The sequence below is a fragment of the Gymnoscopelus braueri genome (genome assembly GCF_963280865.1).
Source record: "Gymnoscopelus braueri genome assembly, chromosome: 20".
Classification (NCBI taxonomy): domain Eukaryota; kingdom Metazoa; phylum Chordata; class Actinopteri; order Myctophiformes; family Myctophidae; genus Gymnoscopelus; species Gymnoscopelus braueri.
Window position 1 is genome coordinate 2,818,351 of NC_137622.1, and position 20,359 is coordinate 2,838,709.

Below are 20,359 nucleotides of genomic sequence, written 5' to 3' on the forward strand. Positions count from 1 at the left end.
AAGACATAAAACAGAGTGATGAGGGTATTACAGGGTAGTGTAAAGAATAGAATGGAATGATAGTGGGGAAGGGATCTTGTGTTAGGCTCATAAAGCTACATGCACCTGTTTCTCGTTAACACCTCGTTAACTCCCCTCATTAACACAATTGTTTTTATGATTCTGTCTTCATGGGAGTGGGGAGAGGAGGAGGACACACAATGTCAGATGGGCCATCCACATTGAGCACTATTACTGTAAAGTTACAATGTAAAAGTAACAAAATTGTTACTTACATAACACTACATTACATTGAGTCCACACCACTACAACGATGACAGGAGTGAATGTTAATTAGTATAAGTGAACTTTCCCAAAACAGAATGAATTAGAGACTTTAGGATGAGTTCTATCCAAGTTCGTAATATAAATGGTTGTGCACTGTATTTAATTTACGTAACTAGTCCAATTGGTGAGATTTCTTGCTCCAATCATTAGAAATGTGTAATCCAAAAGCAATGACATTCTAGACTTACATTGTACAGTGAAAGAGCTCTCAACGTCACTCTTACAGCAGATAACAAACGCAAAGAAAGCATATTCTGACAATATATAACCCAGCACAGCATCTTTTTAAATAAAAAAAAAATGTCAACTTCCTGTTGATTTTAGATTTGAAGACCTGAATCCAAATCCGTGGATCCAGTCCGGTTCTTCTCCCTAATACAAATAGCTAAATCCACTTCAAGTTTACATTTGTATTTTTTTAAATTACTGGGTTTTGTGATGCTAAATATTGGCAGAATTAGCTTTGTTTGCATTTGTTTATGTGCTAAAAGAGTGACTTTGAGAGCTGTTTTAACTGACAAGATTATTTTTGGATGATCAATTTCTAATCAATGGAGCAACGGAGCAAGAAATCTCACCAATTGGACTAGTTACATCATGACAAGTTAACTACATAACCAAAACCTCTACCAAAGTGTCACTGCGCTTTAAATCATTAGTATATTAATACTGAATAAAGGAATTACTAAATACTTATATATTATAAGTGTGCTTCGTGTCTGCTGGGATGGACAGTTGTGAAGTGAAACATGAAAAGCTGTGGTTCTCAAACCTTTTAATTTCAAGGTCCCCCATAACTCTGAGAGTGTACAAATGGAACCAAATGGACCCGTAATGGTTCCATCTGTACACTCTCAGAGTTACAGACCTGTAAGGGACCACAATGGAAACAAGTCCCCAGGACTTTTTTGTGTTTTTTTTTAGCCTTAATGTCTTACTGTACCATGTGCTGTTTACATTTCTGACTAATAAAGTATTCAATCAATCAATCAATAAGGGTCCATTTGGAACCCCGTCGAGGAACACTGAGGGTCCCTGGACCCCACGTTGAAGAACCACCGGTGAAAAGTAAGACGGCAAAAACCTCAGCAACCCCCCACATAAACAACACCAGCTGCTGTTCTTCCTCATCCACTCACCTGCTGTAGTCTCCTCGGCCGCCGCTCTGCCCTCGTCGTGTGCGTTGTTGTTGTTGTGTGCGCCGGCGGGGGTTTGCCTGCGCCTCGGCTGCGTTCCCTGCAGGGCCTGCTGCAGCGTGTCTATGTGCGCGTCGCGGCCGCGCAGCTCGGCGCGCACCTCCCGGAGCTGCGTCTTCACCTGGAACAGCTCGCTGAGCTTCTGGGTCACCTCGGCCTGGGAGTCCCGCAGCTGCTGCTTCAACAGGGAGATCTCGCCCGACTTCTGGCACACCTGGGAACCAACGACGGCAAAGGAGAACACCCATGATATGAGAACAGTTAAAGAAGGGGTGCCGTGATTTTCAGTGATTTTTCCCCCCCCTAAAACATAATCATCAGGTATTATGGTTATACTAGGAGGAAGATTTTTTTCAAAAAAGTATACAGAAATTGTTAAAATTATGTTTTTATGTGGACATGCCTCCAGTTCATTAAGTATACCTGGTTCTCACCTTAGCACCTCCTCCACCACCTTAGCACCACCCACCTGTCCTAGTCCCTCCTAGGGGGAGGGTATATTTTTACTATGTCACTAAAGGGCTATTTTTCTATTGGCATGTTTGACCCTCAAGGTTTCAGCCTCCAGGTAGAAACTCAAAATAGTCAGAGAAGACATAAAACACCATAAAAACACCACCAGGGGGCTTAATGAAGTTCCACCTCTTTAACCGAAAATAACATCGAAACTGAAAACCAATAGCAGACTTAATCTTGCTCATGTAGGTTAATTGGATGATCGAGAAGATTATCTTACATATTTAGTATGTATCTTATGTATCAATAAATCGACATATAAATATAAATAAATAATAAAATAAATAAATAGCTGATAGGGACGCCATTTTGAAAGTAGAAATATTAAATTTCTGTTCACTTCATCCGGCCGTTTTTATACAGACGAGCAGAAAGGAAAATAATTATAAATAAAATATTTGCGATTTCATTAATAGCTCCAAATAATTGTGATCGGACGATTATCGGACGATTGCGACAGGCCTGGTGGTACCTGCCACTGGGTCTCCTCCAGGGTGGGGGAGGTGACCTTCACCCTGGTGGCCCCTCCTTCCTCCTCCTCCCGCTCCTCCTGGCGGCTCCTCTCCATCCTCAGAGCGTCCATGTCCTCCTGCAGCCGCCTCTTCTCCTGCTGGGCCTTGTACAGCTGCAGCTGCATGCTGCGCTGCGAGCGCTGAGCATGCTGGGAGACCTGCCGCAGCTTGGCGGCGTACAGCCGCTTCAGCTCGTCCACCTCCTTCTCCCACAGACGCTGTTTCCCCTCGAACACCTGCAGTAAGAGCAAAAGGGTTCCCAAACTTTTCAGTGCCAGGACGGACCCCCCCCCCAAACCACTGGAGTGCAGAGGTCACATACAGACAGACAGGCAAACGAGAAGAGATTTGAGCCCTTATTTGGACCTTTTTGACGTCGGTAACCGCAATTATGAATCCGATGTGTGCCAATCACTATAGGTATAAATGTTCAAATATTTTCTAAACATTTATTTGTGTTTATTAAAAATATATATTATGTTCTGAAACTTTAATCAAATGATCTACCCTTTTTCAAACCGATCTGGCATCGGTCAGGCTCTAGAGATCTGACTCCCTCAGTACTGACAGACGGATGGATGAGAGATGAATGGAAAAAGGAGCATCATCATCATAACCTTTATTTAACCTCGGAGTACAGTTGAGGGGCAGGCCCTCTTTTTCAATGTAGCCGAGGTAACAATACACAGAACACAATACTCAACAGGTAGAGTCATATATACAGCAATAATAATAAAATAATAATAATAAAACAAATAAAATGTAAAACAGATAAACCAAAAAATGTCCCTGAATTGACCCAAAGAAGGAAGTGAACTGATTTTAAGGACGCTGACAGAAAATACTGCCTTGCGTCGCTCTGTCTGAGCAAGAGGAACCCGAGCGTCAGGAAGTCACTCGAGCGGGTCTGGTAGGGACTAGGGTTCTGAGTCAACATAGAACAAATACAAAGGGGGAAGCATTCCTGAAACGGCTTTAAAAATTAACAGATACTAGTGCTTTATCACGCCTCTCTTGACAGAGAGGATAAGCCTGCAGTGACATGCTGACAGTGTGACTCACCTGAGCGATGGCTCCCTCGCTCTCATCCAGGTTCCTCTTCATCTGTTTCAGCTCGTGTTCTTTCTCCACCAGCCGCTCCTCCAGGTCACGCACCTGAACGGAGAACAAAACGCAGTAGATCTGTAATCAAACGTCTCCGTCCATCAGGGCTGTCATCACATCTTGTCTTTGGAAACTTTGGAACCCTAAAACTAGAGACTGATACTGATATACTGATATATTTTTTAAGAGATCATGTTGTCTTTTTTCATTACATCGAATCCGTGTTTTCCGGTACGAACCATTTCCTCCACAGAGACGGAGAGGGCCAGCTCGTAAGGGGGCGGAGCCTCTCCGCCGTAGGGCGCCAGGCGCGTCAGCGTGGCCATGCTCCGACACGACATGTGTGCCATCTCCGCCATGACCACGCCCCCCGAGCCCCCCACGGCCTTCTGGGACAGACACGCCCGGTCCAAGGAGCCGATGGTGTTGATGTGACCCATGGAGGCACTGGAGGAGAGAGGAGAGGGCGGGGGGGGGGGCAGGGGAGGGGAGGAGGAGAGGAGAGGAGAGGAGAGGAGAGGAGAGGAGAGGAGAGGAGAGGAGAGGAGAGGAGAGGAGAGGAGAGGAGAGGAGAGGAGAGGAGTAAACAGTTACCATCAAAATTGCAGTCTCCATTGAGTCTCCACCGGTCATCAAATTATTGGCTTAGGAATGCAACAAAAACAAAAAAATCGCCATGAATTCAAAGCTTCATGAGGTGTGTAATTGATAGTAAATAAGTAATTTTTGGGGTGAACTACTCCTTTAAGTACAGTACTTAAATTAATGCACTCAGTTACTTTACATCACAGCGCACCAGCTGAATGCAAAAGGGAAATAAGTGGGTACCTGATGTGAGCGAGGTGTGGGCGGAAGGGCGGTCGGTATGGAGGCAGGCTGTTCATGGAGTTATGACCTGAATCAGACAGATTGTCATCGTCCTGGGTCGTCCCACGCACTGATGACAGGGCCTGCACACGGTGACAATTAAGGCAGCTGTTCGTCATCACGCCAACAACAAGCTTAATAATAGCAACGCCATGTGACTCACAAACACCGGTCATGGTGGAGCTATTCCACCTATGCACTAGCCTCGGAAACTTCTTCTTTTTTTTTGACTCAGCGCTGTAGACATCGATACGCAGGCCCCAGCCTGCTTCTTATCGATGACAGAATAACAGAACGTAGCTGTCGGGTGGAAACCATGTATGTCCAAACCCGCTGCTTTTCAGGAAATAGGGAAAAAAATAACCTGTGTTCCAATGGATCCAATGTAATTATTATTTACTTTAAAAAAAAATAAGAAAAAAGAAAAACATAACCAAGTCGAAATATGGTTTCTGCTCGACAGCGCACAGACTCAGTGTTCTAAACATTGGTAAGCAGGCCGGGGCAAGATAGAAATTGAAGGCATAGTTCACACCCAAAATGACTTTTTTTTCTATCGATCAGTCACCCCATGGAGCCTTTAATTCATGGATATTTTTTTGTTTGTTGCCAATAATTAGTCAATAATTTGATGACTGGCGCCGGCTCCGGTAGGAGACTCAAAGTGTCAACTTTGAGTCATTAGCATCTTTCCGCCGGTCATCAAATAGGAATGCGACAAAAACTAAACAATGTCCATGAATTCAAGGCTTCATGGGGTGTGTAATTGATAGAAAACAAGTAATTATTTGGGTGAACTAGCCCTTTAAGACACGTAAGTGCCAGGCATGTGTTAGTTAAGGGCACCTTGTTGCCTCCGGTTGTGGGTCCTCCTCCGTGGCGGGAGGGCGAGGAGGAGGAGGAGGAGGTGGAGACAGCCTTGGGGGCGTGAGCGTACGCCCGGTGCAGCCCGTTGGAGACGCCGTGGTCCGCGTCGTCCATCTTGGACGAAGGGTACAGGTTCTGCATGGAGCTGAAGTTTTTGGGAGTGACGGGCTTGAAGGCCGAAGGCCTCAGACGAGACTAGTAGGAGAGGAGGAAACAAAGAGCAACAGTTGACAAGAGGTACAGGCTGCTTTTAGCCAGAAAGGTCAACAAGCACACATACAGTAGCCAGTGATGTAGTGCAGTGGTTTTCAACAACGCCTAGCAACTTCTATTTTCACAATATTGACCTGTGGAACCGAGTCAAACTAAATGTAATGCCTCAACTCCTACATTCCAAGTGCTTGTCAGGGTGGGGGGGTCCCCAGTTCAACTATGATTATTTTGGAGGGTCACGGCCTGAAAAGGTTGAGAACCACTGGTGTAGTGCTTGCTTCACGCGCCACCAATGCGTTCCCTTATTCTTTTGAGCAGGAGCACGCGCACCCGCGAGACTGTGCTCCCATGCTACAGTCACACTGCTACATGTAGCCTATGATGGCCGTATAGTAGTAGCGTAGCATGCAGATTAGTTGTAGTAGGCTATACTGTAGATATCCAGCAGTTAAAGGCACTTCACATCCCATCAGATGCACAACCCAACCCCCGTCTAGTCTCTCCATTCAGTAGAATGCGTTGGCCTAGCCAGTCCAAGATCAAACGCGTTTCACAAGCCATAGTCAGGAATCAGGATAGCCTAAAATCTTATCAGCGCCCATCTTTGTTTTTCCACCATCACAGGTTGATAGCCTAAATGCATTTTATTATCCTACTTTTCTTTCTAAATCAAAGCAGTCCTTGGAAGTTAGAACGACCTAAACTAAATAAAAACGAAACCAAAAATTGTGAATTTCTACTTATGCACACGTAAACCTAACTAAATGTAATACAAAGATTCATATTTCATAATGCTGGTCAAGCGTGTCTGTGTGCATTTGCGAGTGGGCGTGTGCATGCGTGTGACGTCATAAAAAACTGCATCCCCACCCAGTTAAAAAATCACCACTACACCACTCCGCATAGCCAATACACGTCAAAACATAAACAATTGAGACCGCACACTTGATGAAGCTCCCAGATAAATTATTTTAATAAGTTACGACCACTGTTTTGAGCATGCCACGCTATTTAATTGTTACATTTTTTATGCTCAGGCTTGGATCAATGGAACTAACGTACGGTAGTATACTTTAATAAGTTCCAATTTATCGGTGTCACAATGAAAACAATTTTTTTCAGAGTAAAAAGAAAAAAATACAATTTTTGTACATTAATTGTTTCATATTAATGTTATTCTTTATATAAATGTTATCATTAACATCCTAGTGGTTTTGGGGGGCCCAAGGTGCAGTATGGCCTCTAGGGGCTGCTCGTGGGGCTTTTAGCCTCTGTAGTCTTGTTAGGAGATGAGAGATGGATGGGGAACGGCTCACTTGAGAGGAAAAGGGACGAAGAGAGACGATGAAGTTTGAGACAGCTAGAGCTGAGTCAGGGAAGCTCCACGCTGGGTCACATAAATCACAGTGTTTCTGTTTGAATCAATACTGTTGTTCCAGCCTGTGCTGCGTTCTGTGTTCTTACTGTAGCTCTGATCAATTCAGGCGAGACCGCCTGAGACTTCGATTGCTGTGATGAAGTCACAACATACCATAGCAAGCGCTAGATTTTCAATCTGTTGTGCTAACAGTTAAACTACAGGGGAAACTAAAGCCGACAGTGAATGTCCTTTCACTGCTGTGCAGTGTTAATTTTGACAGCAAATTTGAAGTCGTTTTAGTAACAGTCTTCTGAATAAAATTCCATAAAATTCCATTCCGATCTACAAGCTCAAGCTTGGAGATCGACTATTTTGGGAGTGTGACACCCATGTGCAGCCAAGCATAAAATGACTTGTCTTAGTTCTACTGGATCTCTTCTCCACTAGTCCCTCCGTAACATTTTAGTCTACCGGCAGTTTTTATTTGTTTAGAAATTGTCAACATATTTAGTCATAGTTTTAGTCATTATTGCTTAGTTTTTATTTAGTTTTCGTCAGTGGGAAAAGGTAGTCGACGAAAAATTTTCGTCATAGTTTCAGTCGACAAAATGTACGCCGCTGCTGTGTAACTGCTGCAAACCAAACCATGGCTCACCTTTTCGTACTTGCCACCGATAGGCAGTGAGTTGTTTTCTGTGCCGTCTTTCTGGTAGACCTTGGTGTAGATGTCGTCGTCCTCGTCAGCATGCTCCCTCTTCACAGAGGTCACGCCAGAGGTCACGCCAGGGACACTGTCCTTCGCTTTGGGCTCCTTCCTGATTGGGAAAAGCACAGCAGAGCTACAGGGAACCATGTCACCTTTTAACCTCTTTAAGCCCTGCTGGCCTGTAAACTTGGGACGTTTTTTGTGTGTATTTTGTTAGAATGGTGTTCCATCCCCCGAGTAGAGTTCCAGTAGAGACCCTATAGGATAAAAGGTTATCTATCAAAACGTGACTTGTCTGCTTTTAAGTTAAATGTTTTCAAATAAGAAACTCTAAAGTAAAAAAAAAAGTTAAAAGAAAAAAAGAAGAAATCTGTGAAAACATTAGTAATCGGTCATCTAGAACAGTGGTTCTCAATCTTTTCAGGCCGGGACCCCCCAAAATAATCATATTTGAACTGGGGACCCCCCACCCTGATAAGCACTGGAGTTGAGGCATTACATTTTGTTTGACTCGGTTCCACAGATAAATATTGTGAAAATAGCAGATCTACAAGCTTGTAGATCTGCTATTTTCACAATTGCTGCCTCTTTCTTATATTATTTGACGATTTGGCTCAGTTGTTTTTAGTTTAGTTTGTTGATTACTTTTGATGCAGTAATGGTCTTTTTCTTTGCTTTCTTTAGGTATTCAAAAGGTTACTTAAATTGTCACTTCACTGTCATCTGGGGACCCCCCCCCCAAATCATGTGGGGACCCCCCTGGAACCCCCTTGAGGGGATTCTAGGGTGTTTCCAGCAAAATGTGTTAATATAGCGTCACAATGATTTTAGCCACTTTAACCATATTTTATACTTTGGCTAAAAATAGCAGATGTACAAGCTTGTAGATCTGCTATTTTTTTGAAAAATTGTGAAAATCTTTGAATATATATATATTTTTTAAATAAAAATTTTAAACTCAAATCTTTGCTTCTGGAGGTCCTTGGCACAACATATTTTCAGATGAGGGTCCGCAGCCAAATACATATCATTTTGGGGGGTCCATGACATAAAAAGGTTTGAGAACCACTGGTCTAGGACTCTCCAAAGTTGGGATCGGCATCAGATCCACAAATCTTTGGTTTCGTTGGCGGGGCTGTAGCCTACATGTGAGACGTCGTCTAGCGCAGGACCCCCAAGGATACCCCAGGACCCCCCAGTATACCTGCTGATGTTGAGGTAGTTGAGCAGCTCTCTCTGGTTGAAGCCCTTCTTCAGGAGGCTGTGGTTCTGCTGCTGCCGGGGTCTCACCTGGGGATGGGACGATAATCGTTATTATCGTTTATCGAGATAAAAAAACCCCGCTCACAATAATCGGATCGCAGAGATTCTAATTTATCGTGAAATTGTCCTCCGTCATACACTTGGACACATACCTGCCAACCTCAGACCGTCCGATAACTTTTTTTTTAACAGAGTAGATGTCATTTCCAGTATTCTGGTGGATTTTGGGAGTTTGACACTTTCATCAGCCTTTACTTACATAGGATCCATTAAAAAGTTAAAAGTAGCAATAAAGGAGCCATATTTAATAATAACCACTAATTACTTAAAAATGACTATCTCTTTAAAATTGCATTGGACTGGAGTTTATCCAGACATAAAGCGACTTGCCCACTCACACCTTGCCCACTCACACCTTCCAACAAAAAGAACAATCAAATACTGCCATTGTGATTTGCATATCAAAAACTCAAGGAACTAGCAAATTAACATGAATGGCAGTGGCTGCATATCAGTGAGGGGCCACACAAAAAGGGTGGAATCCCCAAAAACAGGATAAGAACAGGAGAAATGGAAGAACAGGAGACGTCCAGGAGATGGGGTCAAATAACAGTCTCCTGGTGAGAAAAGAAGGGTTGGCAGGTCTGCACTTGGATGAATTAGCTTAAAAACCCTCCATACTTGATAAAACGGACCTGTATAGGGCGCATTTGGTACGCTCTTATTTCACTCTACACAAATCGATTTGCCGATCTACAAGCTCACAACGCGTTGTGAGCTTGTAGATCTTTTCTTTTTCTTTTTTTTTTTTTTGGCAAACGTTCCCCCCTCAGAACAGGAATGCTGGGGGTTCAAGTGAAAAAAATCCACAATAATCGTGATGTGTAATTACCATATGGTCCCATCCATAGACTCTCACCTGGGGCACGGCGCGGTTGGCACTGGTCGAAGACACGTCTGGCCTCTCCACCAGGCTGCCTACACTTCCCATGCCGCACCGGGACGACAGGGGCGGCGGCGGTCCGACCGGGAAGGCGTCGCGGAAGCTTCTGCCGGGGTCACGCGTCAGAGGAAGAGTCTGGACCGACGTTGCCATTGGTCAAAAGACGGGGCGGGCGTGAGACGAGCTCTGTGGCGGGTTAGAGAGAAAAGAAGAGGCGTTGACCACTTGTAACCTGACGCCATTTTCAGAATGTTTAGAAAATAACAGGCGGTGTGAGCTTGTAGAACGGATAGAATTTACAATTTAGATTGAATCATTTTATACTTTCAAACGTATACATTTTTTTTGTAGTGGAAATAGCCGATCCACAAGCTCACATGCGTCACGATTACAGGTCTACTTCTAACAGGATGTGTCATTTCCTTTGTTGTTTGTATTTGTTTGTGCTCCACAGATGCCCTGTGTGTGAGTGTGCGCGCGCGAGTGCATGTGAGCTGACAGATGTGTCTGTGCACGTGGGTTCAGACAGCTGTCTCCCAGCATGCACCACTGACATGCCAACACAATCAGATCACAGCAAGGTCGACCGCAAAACTCTCTGCTCCAATATACTGTACGCACGTGTGCGCGCACGCACGCACGCACGCACACACACACACACGCACACGCACACGCACACGCACACGCACACGCACACGCACACGCACACGCACACGCACACACACACGCACACGCACACACACACACACACACACACACACTTCCACATTTCCACATTTCCACATCTATTAGCAGGGCAGCACTGTATATGAAATGACACTTTTCTGTTAATTAAAGCCATAAAAGCCCTGCTACTCTGAATGCAGTCTTCACACACACACACACACACACACACACACACACACACACACACACACACACACACACACACACACACACACACACACACACACACACACACACACACACACACACACACACACACACACACACACACACACACACACACACACACACACACACACACACACACACACACACACACGCAGCCTCTCTGTTTGAATGATGCAGTCTTCACACACAGAAGCAACAACAACAACAAGGGCCCAGCATGATTGTGAGGATGCTCAGAAGCGAATGCACGCCAGCCCACATCCCATCCCAGGCAGGAGAGAGAACCCAAAACACAAGCCTGAAGAAGCGTTTGAAACACAAAACCCCTGGGAGGCCGTCACTGCTGTTCTGTGCTGTGGGGAGAGAGGCAGCATAATGCCAATGTTTGTCGGGCAGGAAAACGTGTATGTCCAAAAGTGTTGCTTTTCAGTAAATGGAATAATAAGAACCTGTGTTCCAATGCAGTTCTCAATGTCAAGGATCCCCAGATGTATATGTATTTTGACTGCGGACCCCCATCTGAAAATGTTTTGTGCCAGGGACCCCCCAGAAGAGAAGATGTTTATGTTCAAAATGATTCAATATTTTCAATATCTTATTTAAAATATCTATAAAATTGCGAGAATGGCTGATCTATAAGCTCACAACGTGGCGTGACGTGAGGCTTGTAAATCGGCTATTCTTGCTACTTTTGTGCGACACTGTAGTATGACAGAGAAGGTCATTCACTTACGGAAAAAAAAACATGAAAAGTTGAAACAAGGAGATAGGTGGTTTCTGCCCCAACAGCAAAGATATGCAGTATCACAAGCCTCTTACATAACGTGCACCCAACTAGGTTACAACAGCCCCCACTCAGTTCCCCGGAAAGCAAAACAAAAATGTACAATATAGTGGCAGAAGTCACACACAGTTCTAATCAAGTGCAGCGCTTTGCTCCGTTTTGCATCTCTTGAATGTCACGTGTATCCAATTTACACACACGCAATAATATGCCTCACATGGACGTAAATCTACCATACTGTAAATAGTAAGGTTGGCTTATGTTCCTAACAGTGGAGGCATGCACCGCTTGGGTGGAAATAATACTAAGGTTATGTAATGGTACTGTCTTTTTTTTCTACAAACATTAAAAAAACTGCACACTGTATCTTCCATGGGAGATTCGATCCCCAAGTGCCAACGCGCAAGTGCTGAAATTCTTAGCACTGAGCAAATAGAGCATAATACTTGGGTTCTTGGCAGAGATTTGTCTTTTTGACTTTCGGGCAGTACCACTTGTTAACCAGCGGTGGTGGTGCTACTACCAGATAACAGGATCGAAATGTCTCAATAGAAATGCAGGGAGACCAAATACAACCACCACAGTTGTGGTAGTTGTGTTGTATTAATCTACTCTACCATAGAGATTGGTAAAAAACAAACAAAAAAATACCACTTGAACCCCATCATCCATATTATGGGGTTGGAACATTAGCCCAAAATAGCAGATCTACAAGCTTACAACGTGACGCGATGTAAGCTTGGCGAAGAGATTCGATGTTGATGGAAAAAAGCGGAAAAAAGAGCCAAATCAGGCCCTGTTTACTAAGTGTAGAGGGTTTAAGTGGTTAAGTAATTTGTCCGTTGTCCTTCATTTTCTTCAGTGCCATGCTGAACTCCCTTGTGGACATATCCTGACTGCAGAGTATTTTAGTTTATTGCCCCATTCATCTTCCAGGACTCGATTCTCGTCCTTGGCAGGCGGTCCAGTCATTCCACGAGGTGAAAGAGGACAACGTTCTGAGGGGTGGACGTGTTTTGTCTCGACTATCTCCATAGCCAGACTGATATTTTCGCTTTGGCCGATATCGGCCATTATACGTTTTTGGATGACACATGTTTTTAACCACTTTCATCCTGGCGTCCCTATTTTGGGCATGAAATGATGATAGGTGAACATTTTCACAAGTTTAAAAAGAAAATGTCAAATGCTCACAACGCATCACAATGTTTTGAAAACTTTTGAATAGGGCTTAATGGACGACTTCACCCATTTTCAACCTATCTTCAGATAATTGTTCACAGCCCTCCTCTGAGATCCAGACCGAGTTGACAAAAATCGTACCATACCATCATGAGCATTAGCGAGGACCAATTATACAAAGATAGGTTGAAAATGGGTGAAGTCGACCTTTAAGTGGTTAAATAAATTTCACATTGCCATTATTCAAATGTGTACCTGAATGTTCTGAAACAGAAACTTTAATCAAAGTTTTTCAACTTGATTAAAAAATGACGTCAAAAGAAAACATGGGTCATTTCTAACCTTAAGCCTCTACCCCCAATAAACCTTTATCCATCCATCCATCCATCCATCCATCCCCTCTGTGATTCATTCAGACAGCCTCATTAAGGGTCTATAGGTAGGCTAATGATCAGACTCACAGCACAGAGATTGCATGTTCAAAACCCAGTCCTCCTATAGTTTAATGCTGGAGTGTTTCAACTTTACTAACTGAAGGCTAACATACAAAAGAACACTTCAACAGTACTAAGACACCTACATAGAGTGAGTGATGGTGTAGAGGTCTAATGATCAGACTTCCAACGCATGTTCAAATCCCATTCCTCCTAAATAAATGCTGGAGTGTCTCAACTTTACTAACTGAAGGCTAACATACAAAAGGACACTTCAACAGTACTAAGACACCTACATAGAGTGTCTGAGTGATGGTGTCGTGGTCTAATGATTGGACTCTTAGTACAGAGGTTCTGTGTTCAAGTCCCATTCCTCCTATAATTCAATGCTGGAGCACTTTCAAATTTTCAAGAATAAAATACAAAAGAACAAATCAAAAGCACTAGAAGACATTGCTGAGGGCCCAAAGGTGCCTTGGCACAATGGTGTGGTGTGCTTGATCGGTTGCCTCTGCTACAGACAGTTCGCAGGTTCAAGTCCCATGTCATCAAGGTACACGGAGGACCATCGGGGGGGGCCGTGTCCTTCCCCCTGTTTCCTAAGAAATAACGGTGGGGGTTATGTCTGAAAGAACCCTGTCCAGATGTAACTTTTCTGTTCTACTCCGGATTTGAAACCATCCCTCTTGCATGAGTGCCGTTTTTTCTACCCCTGAGCTAGTAGAGCTTGCTCGTTTGCTCAGGCACAGAGCTGTGACAGGAATGTGACACACACACACACACACACACACACACACACACACACACACACACACACACACACACACACACACACACACACACACACACACACACACACACACACGCGCGCGCGCGTCTTGCTTTTTTTTCGACCATAAACTGGACTCGGGGGAAAGGAAAGAGTGTGCAGCCGTGCACACACGCACGCACACACACACACACACACACACACACACACAGAGCGACTTCCTTATTTTAGACCATAAAGTAAAAGTAACTATCAGTTAACTAGCAGGCATGCAGGCTATTTGGAGGATCTATAGGCTATAGCGTGGGCCTTCCAACCCTCTGATTTAGAGAGTGGCTATAAGAATATCCCTGTCAAAAGAATTACCATAAAATACTCCATACCCCTCCTGTATCCATTACAGTCTGTTTTTAAATGCAATGCTGTTCTGTGTCTCCTATGTCTATCATAAGGGTCAATGTCAGATGCCTTAATGCAGTGGTGCAATGTCAAGGACCCCCTAAACTAATGTGTTTGGCCGTGGACCCCCCATCTGAAATGTATTCTACATTTTTCACAAGTCTTCAATTTCTTGCCAAAATAGCCGACCTACAAGCTCACAACGTTAGATCGGCTATTCTCAGAATAGCCTAAATATAAATTTGGGTTAAATTGGTTAAACAGATTTTGATACTGTATTAACACATTTTGATGCGGACCCCTGGAACCCCTGGGGGTCAATCTTGTATGTTTCTCTGCATTTTTGGGTTCTATTTCATCCCGGGTGTGAGCGTGACATATATTTTTTTATTAATCAAATTGGGGTGTGTGGCCTAATGCATATCACCCAGGGACTCTTTAAAATGAAAAAGGCTGAGAATCAATGTCCGTATCGCTGCTAACACAGTCCACATTTATCAAGTGCTTGGCACCGCTGCCCTTGACGAAGCTTCAGCAATCATGTAAATGGTTCAAACGGGATGGAACTATAGGGCTGTGTGTGACAGGGCTGTCAGCCATCCAGAGATCACAGACCACTCTGTTCATGGTTTTATTTATGATGAAAGCCCCCCCCCCCCCCCTCCTGTGTCAAACTGTCCACTAAAGCAATCCGGAAAATAATAACCTCAGGTCTGTAACTCTTGAGAGTGTACATTTTGGTTCCATTTGTACGCTCTCACAGTTATGTGTACAGCGTTGCAGTCATGGGAATACTCAAAATAAATGTACTCAAATAAATGTAAATTTCCATCACTGGTAATGGGGTCACTCTGTTGTTGGTACTGTGGGGTCATTGACCGGTGTTTGGTTTAAACTTGACCTTTGTAAAGGTGTTTTCAACAGTCAGTGTATCAGCCAAGGTTCTGCTCCGCTGTGGGACGGTCAGGGTGCTCCGTCCTGCCGATTCTCTGTCGGGCAGAAACCTTGTATCTCCATATTTCGACTTTTTATGTTTTTTTTATGCAAAAATAGCAAATGTGCAAGCTCTATTGTAATAGAAATTTTAGAATGCCAATCTGTTCAAAATCATTTCTGATCTCTATATATATATATACCATATATGGACCATAGAGTGTTAGCTTCACAGCAGGGGTCTTTTCACAGCTCCTGTTGCTGTCGTTCAACAACCGTTCCAAAGTCTATTTCTACAACACTATTCTCCTTTGACTGATCCAGCAATACCACTGATGGTGTCCATAAGTGTAACCAGCCTGTACGTCTTAATATGGACGCTCTTAACTTAACCAGTCAGCATTTTTGTGCTGTCACTTAGCAATGACCATTTAGGATAACATCTCGTGATCTCGGTGTATAAGGAGTTTCTTTTTTGTTATGTTGTTATGTTATGTTTGTTATTTTGTCATGTTTTTTTCTGCCTGAATCTTCCTCAATAAATTGTCATCACTTCAACCTGCCCTACTGAGCTTGTAGATCAGCAATTTTAGCTATTTCTGAAACATTCTGAAAGTGAAAGTCTGGTAAAGTCTGTCTGTGGGTTTTATAAATATTGAAAGTAAAAAGTATTGTGACTAAAATAATAACTACATTAGAACAGTTTTGGACATACAAGGTTTCCACCCGACCGACAGTGACGTTATGTGATTGCTATGACTCATGGCTCGTGAATGTGTCGTGTTTGTGTACGCGTCTCTCAAACCAGATGAATAAATCATGAGCGTGTCAAACCTAAGGGCCGTGGGTCATGTTTTTTAGATGTTTGTTCTGGTATCTGTCAAAGACGAGGATCAATAAGCAACAGGAAGCTCAGAGCGAGAACATTGCTCAGGAACTATTGGAAAGGCCACTCGCTGAAAACGTCGATAATACCATGCTGTCGGGAGGACAAGCTTGTATGTCCAAAACCTGTGCCTTTTTATTATGATTTTAAAAGCGTTTTAAAAATAGTGACACTCTTGTATGCTGAAGTAGGGCATTAATTTATGAAAAAATACATACAACTTTCAAACGTAAACTAGAGTACAAAGGAACCAAAAGTACAAGTAATTCATTATTTTCAAAATTTGTCAAATTCGTTCAAAAATAGCAGATCTAGAAGCTGATGTGACGCGTTGTGAGTGTGCCTTGTAGATCGGCTATTTTTGAATAGCCCAAGTATAACATAGGGCTTAAGCGGTTAAATATATGTTTTTGTAATAATAATTTTAATCTGCAAAGTATATAATCATTTAAGTTGTCAAATAACTGTAGTGGAGTAAAAACTAGAATATTTGCCTCTGAGATGTAGTGGTAGAGTAGAAGCATCAAGTATTTCAAAATGGACATACTCCAGTAAAGTAAAAGTACCTCAGAATTGTATTTAAGTCCTGTACTGGAGTAAATGTACCTAGTTACGTTCCACCACTGGTTCAGAGGGCATGTCAGAGTGTGGGGGGGGGGGGCTGGCTGGAGATTGAAGGATAAAAACGCTTTTAAGCTGCGACCGCAAATCTTACAGGACTGAAAAAATCTTGCGTCCAGTTGTTTTCCATAATTGCCTTGTGGTTTATGGGCCCCGGGTAAGGAGAGAGATTTACAACTCAGCCCTGACTAGCCAAGGCAGGGTTGCTGACACACACGCACACACACACGCACACGCACACACACACACACACACACACACACACACACACACACACACACACACACACACACACACACACACAGGTCAAAGCAGGTCTTTCTACCATCCTCAGAAAGGTGGACTAATTGAAACGTGTGCTGCTCTTGATTGATGCTCCACTGTGATGTGCTTTTTTTGTTAACCCGTTTAGACCTGAGGCCGATTCTAAAAACGCCTTCTAAATCCTGACACAAGTTTTCTGAAAAACATTGTGTTGCTATATATATACGGTATAGCAACAGCTAATGTGACACAGAGGTGTTCCCGGCTTGAAAGGTCTAACAACGTATAGGTGTTAAAGGAAAAGCTGCACCTAAAGGTCTTGCCTTTGATCAAGATTAAAATTAGGGTTCACATTTTACCATTATCTGATCTGGTTGGCTGTAAGCAACAGCGGAAATGCCTCTATATTTCTAGCTGAACTGAAATATTTTCATTGAGATTAATTTGAATAATGTAATCTTTTTTTTTAAGTAACCTGCCCTGGTCCTCAGATTAGATTAGATCAGCCTAAAATATTGTTTCAAATCTGACAATTGTATTTTTTTGTCAGTATGTTTTTTTGTATTATATTTGAGTCCACTTGTATTATCATTCCTCTAGCAATAACGCTATTTTCAAACAAACAAACAAACAAACAAAAGAAATCCAATATGATTGCGTCAGTACCTTATTAGCTTTAAAAAGACAAATAATGGGATCTGAGGTCTGCAACCTTGCTTGATGCTTCTGTGAAGTGACCTGAATACGTCTGGTTTGGAGTTCTCCCAGACCAAAGGTCTAACTCACTAGAAAACCATATCGTCGCTGTCGGGCAGCAACCTTGTATCTCCATATTTCAACATTATTTTGTCGTACAACAGTGATGTGTAAAAGTAGAGACAATAGCAGATCTACAAGATCAGGTCAGCAATTGTTGCTATTCTTGAGGTTTTGAAAGTTTAAGTTAAAGTGGTTAAGTGTGTCTTTGGCTTTTATAAATATTGAACCAATTGAACCAACAAGAACTTCTTTTAGTCCACTTCTTGAAAAGTTACGGTTTTGGACATACAAGGTTTCCACTAAGACAGTGACCATATAATGGTTGCTTGACAACTGTCACGGAGAAGACAAAACGGTCCGGCCTGGGCTATAGTCTGAGAGAGACCAGCTCTCCAAGGACACTCTCTTAAAATATTCAGCTCAGCTCTCAAACAATGCATTCACTGGAGCCCTTGAAGCCCTGAGAGGGGGGGGGCATTTCAACCTCCACAAGCCCCCCAACCCCAACCCCATCCCCCCCACACACACACCCAGAGACAAACGGATAACCGCTCTGTATGTGTGAGGCGGAGAGGGTAGCCAAATTCCACAGATGCTTTTCAAAAAACACAAGCTTGAGCTCGTCCTCTTTTATTCATTTATTTGATGCACAAAACTCCCCTTGAATGCACACTCACAGTTGGATGAGTGGGCAGTGGGCAGTGCCCTGAAACCCCCTCCCGCAAAATAAGAGCTATGTTGCACAGATGAGCTAGGGCCGGGCAATCATTATAACCGAAAATATACCGAAACCGATGTTTAGAGCCAATAACCGACTTACTCTTGCTCATGTAGGTTAATTGAATAATCGAGAAGCAGGTTTTTCTGGTTAATAAAATAATAATAATAATAATAATAATAATAATAATAATAATAATAATGATAATAATAATAATAATAATAATAATAATAAAATAAATCATGTATTATCAATGAATCGTCACAAATAAAATCAAATAATGTTTTATAATCGTCAAAAGTAGTCTGATGAACAATAGTCTGATGAACAACTTAACCCTGTGTTATACTTCGTTGTACAATGGTTGGCATACAAAAATAGCTAAAGTAGCCGTTCTACGAGAGCCATGCCGTACAGATAAGCGCATACCTGCAGAGCTCAAGTACCTTGCCCTTTGCCCCTGAAGAGAGCATCCTCTTCTCTGCTGCTCTTTGATCAAAGTTTGTTTACATTCATGTGGGGGGAAGGAGGTGGGGGGGGGTACGTTGCGGGTCTCATATGAAACTCCCACACGGCGTGATGCACCCTCAGAGCCGTTATGTAAGCTCTGTGGAAAGCTGCACTGGCTGCGATGCGGTGCTGTGCACCACACTTATGATTTCAGTTAGTATGCATAGCTAAGTAGGCTACTAGTATAATTTATTCTATTTGGCAGAGAGCCACTGTAATACATTCAATTTCTACTAGTCCCTCTCTCTCTCTCTCTCTGTCTCTCTCTCTGTCTCTCTCTCTCTCTGACAGCCTGTGTCAGTGGGTAGCCGTCAGCAGCTGTCCCACCGCTGCGGCGGAGGGACGTCTTCAGGTTTGCGGGGATTTGACTCAGCATCATGAGAGACACCGACAGGAGCGATCCTAGTGTCGGCTGACACTTTTCAACCAGACCAATTATGCCAGGAGAGAGACTGTGTGATTAATGTCAAGCGCTGATGGTTCGGGTCTGTCAGCACTACAGGGAGCGCGGGGGGGGCACAGAATCACTTTGAGAGATCCGGAAGAGCCGGGACTAAGTAGGCCCCACCAGACTCCATGCAGTGGATATAAGACGATCAATAGCTGCACTATTACGACTCCATCCACTGCATTAGCGCAGCTCCATGCGTACATTATAGTGCAGTAGTTCTCAAGCTTTTCTGGATCGGGGCCCACTTGAAAAAACTCTATAAAGTGTTCGCGGCCCACCCATCTGACCACTTAAGTTAAGTGGTCAGATGGGTGGGATCTGAGATTTGACTATGGGCCGTGCATTTTCAGAGCATGTATATTTTAACGATCCATCAGTCAATTTTGTATTTTCTCAATTATTTGGGAATCGCTGCATTAGTGCACTGTTTCTCAACATGGGGTCCAGGCTCCACCTCAGCGGTCCTTGAGGGCGTTCCAGGGGGTCCCCATCTTAATGATTGATAGTTAACAAAAATGTACACTTATAGGTCTGTAACTCTGACAGTGTGCAAATGGAACTAAATGGACCCATGCACACTGTCAAAGTTATGGGTCTCCGTGGCCTAATTCATACCAAACTGCAAGGGTCCTTGAAATGTAAAAGTTTGAGAATCAGTGCATTAGGGCAGTGGTCAACCTGTGGACCCACATGATTTTTTTACTGTCCCCTGATGACAGTAAAGTGACGATGTAAGTACTCTTAATTGTAATACCTAAATAAATAAAATAAAATAAAAAAGACCATTACTGCATCAAAAGTAATCAACAAACTATACAATAAAAACATTGGCCAAATTGTCAAATATAAGAAAGATCCAAACATTGTGAAAATAGCTGATC

General features: G+C 43.2%; 2 protein-coding genes across 5 annotated transcripts in view; one reads left to right on the plus strand and one right to left on the minus strand.

The window, feature by feature from the left end:
- Positions 1-20,359, plus strand: part of fgf20b (fibroblast growth factor 20b) — a gene marked incomplete at its 5' end in the record, with an annotated part of 338,476 nt that overhangs the window by 101,207 nt on the left and 216,910 nt on the right. The gene's annotated exons all lie outside the window — the stretch shown is intronic.
- The window catches only part of n4bp3 (NEDD4 binding protein 3), a 48,709-nt gene that overhangs the window by 3,130 nt on the left and 25,220 nt on the right, over positions 1-20,359 (minus strand). For all 4 annotated transcript variants that reach the window (XM_080416235.1, XM_080416238.1, XM_080416236.1 and 1 more), the window contains exons 2-10: positions 9,851-10,060; positions 8,873-8,958; positions 7,618-7,777; positions 5,369-5,584; positions 4,484-4,605; positions 3,895-4,102; positions 3,614-3,706; positions 2,512-2,787; positions 1,467-1,737 (exon numbers count right to left, since the gene is read on the minus strand). In XM_080416235.1, coding sequence (XP_080272361.1) covers positions 1,467-1,737; positions 2,512-2,787; positions 3,614-3,706; positions 3,895-4,102; positions 4,484-4,605; positions 5,369-5,584; positions 7,618-7,777; positions 8,873-8,958; positions 9,851-10,027 — 1,609 coding nt within the window. In that variant the 5' untranslated portion in view covers positions 10,028-10,060. The remainder of the gene's footprint in view (positions 1-1,466; positions 1,738-2,511; positions 2,788-3,613; positions 3,707-3,894; positions 4,103-4,483; positions 4,606-5,368; positions 5,585-7,617; positions 7,778-8,872; positions 8,959-9,850; positions 10,061-20,359) is intronic.